The sequence below is a fragment of the Anopheles merus genome, chromosome 2R, assembly GCF_017562075.2.
Source record: "Anopheles merus strain MAF chromosome 2R, AmerM5.1, whole genome shotgun sequence".
Classification (NCBI taxonomy): Eukaryota; Metazoa; Arthropoda; class Insecta; order Diptera; family Culicidae; genus Anopheles; species Anopheles merus.
In genome coordinates, this window is record NC_054082.1 from 3958773 (window position 1) to 3965594 (window position 6822).

The 6822-nt window shown below is 47.2% G+C and overlaps 2 protein-coding genes across 2 annotated transcripts; both read left to right on the forward strand.

The window, feature by feature from the left end:
* Nucleotides 1–331: 331 nt before the first annotated feature.
* Nucleotides 332–2816, forward strand: LOC121603636 (serpin-ZXA-like). The gene is made up of 4 exons (XM_041932671.1): nucleotides 332–746; nucleotides 1185–1450; nucleotides 1524–1908; nucleotides 1988–2816. The coding sequence occupies exons 1-4, from the start codon at nucleotides 668–670 to the stop codon at nucleotides 2701–2703; spliced, it is 1446 nt and encodes a 481-aa protein (XP_041788605.1). The 5' UTR covers nucleotides 332–667; the 3' UTR covers nucleotides 2704–2816.
* A 1359-nt stretch (nucleotides 2817–4175) lies between these two features.
* On the forward strand, nucleotides 4176–6653 carry LOC121603635 (leukocyte elastase inhibitor-like). The gene is made up of 4 exons (XM_041932670.1): nucleotides 4176–4355; nucleotides 4886–5671; nucleotides 5743–6164; nucleotides 6250–6653. The coding sequence occupies exons 1-4, from the start codon at nucleotides 4331–4333 to the stop codon at nucleotides 6541–6543; spliced, it is 1527 nt and encodes a 508-aa protein (XP_041788604.1). The 5' UTR covers nucleotides 4176–4330; the 3' UTR covers nucleotides 6544–6653.
* The last annotated feature ends 169 nt before the right edge of the window (nucleotides 6654–6822 follow it).

Genomic DNA, 6822 nt, shown 5'->3' on the forward strand with positions numbered 1-6822 from the left:
ACGCTACACCTTGCTGATAGTAAGATAAACTCTATTCTACCCTAGACACTCATAAACAAGTGCGCCTGCAGCATGGTGACTCATGTTTTGCCAACCCACGAGCCCTCCGACCCTTCTTGCAAGTGATAATTTTTCAAGCGATAATGCACAACTCTCACACTATCACGTCGATCAGGTAGCGCTAGGTGGATTGCCATACACCGGCCGATCCCCGGCTGTGCTTCTGAACGATCACATAAAACAAGTCACCGTTCAGCATAACAGGTTTGCGCGTTAGGAGTCACACCAAAACACCCAAACCGTCCCGATGGCGGGCGGCATTACGCAGCCCGTGTGCCGTCCGTCAGTCACTACGCGACCAGCGGCCGAGGCAGATTCACAATCGGCAACGATCGCTCGCAACTCCCCATTTAGCACAGTAAACGCTCTCGCAACAGACCCGCACCACCACCGATCGCCGTGCGCATCGCGGTGACGACGTTGTTTAACAACGGAAATCCCGCGCGGCAAAACCTGTTCGCGGCTATCGTTCGTGGTCGTGGTCGGGTGTGTGTGGCACACCGTGTAGTGTGTGGGCAGAGTGTAAGGTCGCTGTAAGGAAATCAGCACCGCGTATCAGCACTCTCGGCTTTAGCGCCACTACCTACAGTCAAGTCAGTTCGTCACGATGAGTGTAACAAGTTTGGTGGATGGTGAAGTTTTGCTCCGGCCAAGTAACCGGGCATGCTGGATTTTTCTCATTTTTGGTAAGTACCTGACCCATGTTCCCGCGTGTGTGTGTGTGTACAAGTGTGCTATAATAATAAAGACGGAAGATGCTAATGAATCGATCATACCGATCCCACGCGGCACTGAAAAGCCTCGTGGTCAAGGTGATACAACAGGCGACTTAATTTTCCGTTTTGCGAGCGGAGCATCTCTAATCGGGCGTTGTGGTGGTGTTAGTGGAATCTTGTGACACGACGCGCTTTATCCACGCGTGAGGAGTGGGCAGACTGGTTTCTGTAACCTTTGCCGGGGTAGCCAGTTTCGAAAGAGTGATGCCACCCAATTGCTAATTCTGTCCTCTTTCTGTTGGATTCCATGATGGATGTAGTCCGTCTTCGGAAGTTCAAAGCTTTGTACACCTTGCCAGACGTATCTGTTTGCTTTATCTTTTGGTCTGTGTTTTTATTTCCCCTCAGCCTCCTCGCTATATCTGACAACGGCACAAAATGTACCACAATATGCATATAATGCGGATTTCTCCTTTCAAAATTCCTGGGAAATCTATCCTCAACCGGGGTACGTACCAAAACCCCAACAGGAGACATTGAAAACCTACGAAAAAGTACAATATGAAGACTCCTCACTGCGCTTTCCGGCGACGAACCAAAATGAGCAACAGCAACCTCGACCTCAACCGCCAAAAACGCCCGGAGCGATGCAGTTCGCCTGGAACATGATGAAGGTATGGCCGGATCTCTCCCCCGTGCCTACTGCGCCTTACATTACGCTCATCAACGAATGTACTCTCTTTGCAGATGATGGTATTACCCCGACAGGACAACACAGTCATCTGTCCAATACTGCCGCAGACCCTTCTGGCGACCCTGCACGATGGGGCCGATCGTGCTGCTCAGGTCGAGCTGAGCTCCTCATTGCTTGCCACCTCACAGGAACTAGGACAGATCGTGCGCAGTCAAGAGCTCGCCGTTCGAGGGTCGAGTGTAAACAGGCTCGATCAGGCGATGGCCGTCTTTCTCGGAACCGATACGAAAATCAGCAAAACCATCAAGGATAAAGCACTCCAGAATGGGGTTGAGTTTGTGTCGGTGAATTTCCTCAATCGCAACACCGCCGCCGCTACTGCCAACGATTGGGTGGCGCGAAAATCGCAAGGCCTTATTCGTGAAATCGTTGCACCCAGTAAGTCTTGTCGCAGTCTTGCTATTTAATCACAAAGAAAACCAAAACCTAATTCGAGTTTTGTTTGCAATAATTTCAGATGCTCTCGACGCCTCAACACGTTTACTTATGGCGAGCGTGATCAATTTCAAGGGCAAATGGAAGTTTCAGTTCACCAAAACGGAACCGGGACTATTCGAGACGGCGGCCAGCGCTGACTCTAGATCTCCGGTGGCTCAGCAGGGACCGATGATGTACCAGTTCAACCGGTTCCGGTATGGAGAGATAGATTTCACGAATGGTCATGGTATGCGGTGGGTAGAGCTGCCGTACGAAAGTTCCTCCCTGTCCATGGTTCTTATGCTACCGAAGATGCGACACCAGCTGCAGCAATCAGCTCAGCAGCTTAGCGTTGCTGATGTAACTGAAATTATTACGAGTTTGAATCAGAATCGTGGCACCAATAAGATGCACCTGACCGTGCCAAAGTTCAACGTATTCAGCTCGCTGTCGCTGGTGCCCGCGCTCAAGCATCTTGGTCTAAGGTCGATCTTTGATCGTGCTTCAGCTCTTCAGAACCTGGCAAACGAACCACTGGTCGTGCGCGATGTCTCCCAACGGACGTTCATCTCGGTTGACGAGCAGGGTACTACTGCGGTCTCGGCCGCTTCGCTTGCATTCGTGGCGCTTAGTGCCGCCCCACCGCCACCGATCATTAACTTTACCGTGAACGAACCGTTCCTTATGATGATTGTGGACAAGATACACGAGTATCCGCTATTTGTAGGAAAGATAGTGAACCCGACTTTGAACTAAGTTCGAGATATTCCAGCCGGTTTTTCGTACGTGGCATGAAACGTACATACCTCTTATAATGTTAAGTTCGCTTTAGCAAGTAGGTCTGAGTAAATAAAATGACTCAAAAATTATCCTTCTTTGATGTTTAAGAACGAAAGAGAAATCTATTAAAAATGTCTATCAATGTTTCATAATTACTGAATAAATCATTTAGAGATATATCACAATCTATGATCGCAAGATCATATGCTTACTATGGCGATATTCCAAAATTCTTCAAAATATTGCAGATAATCTCACTAACCATCTACGCCACTGCAATACGTAACTCTAATTCAAATTCCAATCGTTAGGTATGTACTAATTTGTACAATATTAAGGACTGGATGTCATTTAATGTACATGGCACTGTATTTTACTTGACATCTCGAGATCGCCTAGGTGGAGATCGCCGAGAGACGCCATACCAACGACCGCATTACGATGATCGCCACCGCCTCCAACATCTCTCTCGCATTTTTGAAGAACAAAATAACTGCGTGATAGCATGCTCATTTGACCAATTATCAGAGCTCTGCATTCTGATAAGCTTGGCAAACCAGAATCGCACAGCCAGCAGTATCACAATCGTCGCTCTGCTACGAAGTCTTGATTGCGCGCTTCTAAGAAGCTGAGCAGAGCTAAGAAGCTTCTTACCTGGACTCAATGCAGAGTTTTTATCATTTGGTCAGCCAATAGTCTTTGAGTTCAAAATGATTTGGATGCATACATTTTATCGCAGTGATTATAATAACCTTTACTACAGAACAGAAGGAGCATTTACTGGCTTAAGTATGACTTGTGAGAACATTGAATGTCTTATCAATTGTACGACTTGACCTCTTCGATTCGTTGTTCTAATTGGCCTACAATTCGCATTAGCCATACGCGGGCTTGTTACCTCAAATCACGATTTCTTTTCTAATGCAGTTATAATTCCTGGTTCCTCAAGTCTGCCATGAAAGTGCAACCACTGTGCCTATGATACGGAGTTGACCGAAGCCGGTTCAGTGCCAAGCAGTCCGATTGTAAAACAGCCTATCGACGAAGACAATCTGGAAGTGCCGGCACCGTAAAATGAACCTCCTTCGATGTTTAAGACCAAAAGAGAAATCAATCGAAGCTGTTACCAATGTCATTGTAATCAAAAATTAGAATGCAAATTCCAATCATTAATCCTATCATAATTAATACAATATTAATTACTGGACGTCATCAATTGTGTCCAGCACTGTACTTTACTAGACATCTCGAGATCACCGAGAGACGCCATAGGAACGACTCATCTCAATCGAACTACGATGATCGCCACCACCTTCAACATCTCTCTCGCATTTTTGCCCCGTGCTGGTGTGTTTGTGTGTACATGTTGGAAGGTTTCCCCCGGTGGAAGAACAAAACAACTGCGTGAGAGCATGCTCATCCGACCAGTTATCAGAGCCCTGCATCAGAGCTGCGCAAACCAGAATCGAGCAGCCAGCAGTCTCACGATCGTCGCTCTACTACGAGGTCGTGATTGTGCGCTGTGAAGCTGAGCTGAGCTTCTTCCCTGGACCCGTAGCAGAGTTTGTGGCTGTGCATTTCGCCCGTGTTCTTTGAGTTCAAAATGATTTGGATACTTCTAGTAGTGGGTATGGATACATTTTATCGCATAGTGAATATAGCCATGAAAATTATCTTTGCTAGAGAACAGAAGGTGCATTTACAGGTTTGAGTATGCCGTGTGAGAACATTGAGAGGCTTATCAGTTGTACGACTTGACCTCTTCGATTCGTTGTTCAGATTGGCCTACAATTTGCATGCGCCATACGCTGCCTTGCTGCTGACATGCCAAGCGTCCCTCGATATTCTATCAATTCTTCGCAGCTGTATGGGTAAATCCCTCCATACCGTGAGCTGCTGGGAATTCCCCCGGACCGGACTGGCTCGTCGCTGCTGGGTTCGTGTGATCATGTTTGCTTTGCGGCTCTACGAAAAACCGGAATTAATCTCATCGCTAGATTATGTTTTGCTTGTTTATTATCACAATCCGCTGTACTTCGCTCAGCGTTCGGAGTTAATGATCGAGTCGGACTGGCGACGAAGAAACTGTGCACATCAAATCCTGTTTTCCTAATGCAGCCATTATTTCTTTTTCTCCATTTGTGTGCTTTATTTTCAGCTCTTGCCACGCACGGCTCCTGTCAACGATTTAAAGGCTCCACTTTCACAACAAAGGATGATTACTGCTTTTTGAATGGAATCCGTCAGGCAGAGTGTGATTATCAATTCGCGACCTTCCTAGACGCTAATCCACACTTCGTAAAATGTATCGACAGCATTCCCATCTACTCCGATCGGTGCGCCGCGATCCGTTCCGCGTTGCAGCCGAGCGAACGGCCAGCACCATGCAACGGTAATCGCTGTACCTATAATACGCGGTTGTCCGAAGCCAGTTCGGTGACGGGCACATCGATGGATAAACAGCCGGCAGGCGATGCGGGTCTGGAAGTGCCCAAGCCGTCGGTTCGATACGACAAAAAAGTGATGGACTTTGCGGTCAAACTTTTCCAAAAAGCATTCCCCAGCGACGATACAAACAATTACATCATCAGTCCGATCATGGTACAGTCGCTGCTCTCTTATCTGTTTGATGGCGCTTCCAATGCAACGCGCCTGGAGATGGAATCCGTGCTGCAGCTTAACATGAACGATCTGCACGACATCGAGCGCGCACTGACACCGCACGCGGAACAGGAACCCATCACCAACATCAAACTGGATTCGGCTTCACAGATATTCAAATCGACCACGTTCGAGCTTCTGCCAGCATTCCGCGACTCGCTCAAGAACAACCATGTGCCACTGAGCGAGATGGACTTCTCCAATCCAAGACTTGCTTCCGAAACCATCAACAACTGGGCGCGTGAAAAGACCCGGCAGCGTATTCAAGAGGTCGTCGATGAAAGTATGTACAATGTTTGCGTTCTGAAATACTGTGCTCGAATAATGGTTGTGCCTCTATTTCCCCTTCCACAGAATCGATCGATCCCCAGACCAAGCTGTTCTTGATGAATGCCCTCTACTTCAACGGTACGTGGTTGAACAAGTTCCCCAAAACGGAGCGAGGAGTTTTCTACGTCAGTGGACAACCATCCGTACGGTCGTCCGTGAATATGATGTTCCTGACGAAGGAGCTCCGTAACGGCAACACCCGAACTGACGATTCGGCGCACGGTATGACCTGGATCGAGCTGCCGTACGATGGCGATCGGATGTCGATGATCCTTTTCCTGCCCAACGAACAGTTCCAACTCGATCGAGAGCTGCGTCGGTTTACCGCACAAGACCTGCTCACCATCCTGACGGAGATCGAACAGGATGAACCGAGCAAGGTGAAGCTTCAGCTGCCAGAGTTCAAAGCGGAAACTACGGTTTCGCTCGTGGAACCACTTAAGAAGGTTAGTATGCCTGATCAGATGCAACCCGAGTACGGAGTAATTATGCGTTTTTAATGTCTTACTTTTTTCCCCCTCTTGCACACAGTTGGGCGTTGCTAGCATTTTTGGAGACAATAAACCATTCGATCAACTTTCGAACGACAATGTGAAGGTATCGGACGTAAAACAAAAATCCTTCCTGACGGTCAACCCGCATGGTACGGTTGCCGCAAGCGTTACCACAGCAACGGTCATTCCACTTAGCATTACGCACACGTTGGACTTCAAAGCTGACCAACCGTTTGCACTGATCATTATGGATAAACAAAACAAGCTGCCATTATTTTTTGCCAAGATTAGCAAACCGTCGAAGCCGAAAGAGACATTCCGACGGGGATAAGCCGTTTTAGTGAGGAAAACAAGATTATTGCCTCTCGTAAAAATGTCATAATTTTACAATATCACTTGGTACATCTCATGCGTCCAATAAATCTTCAACATGTAAAACTATCAAGTGGGTTTCAATTTCTTATCGCTAGGCTTTGTAAAAAAAGCCTTTTACTTTTTTATGGTAAAATAAAAACAATTAAAATAAAACTGTGCAAATAGTTGCAACGAACAAACAATAACACGCATCATATTTTGTCCTCTCAAATCATCTTTTGACGCATGACACGGT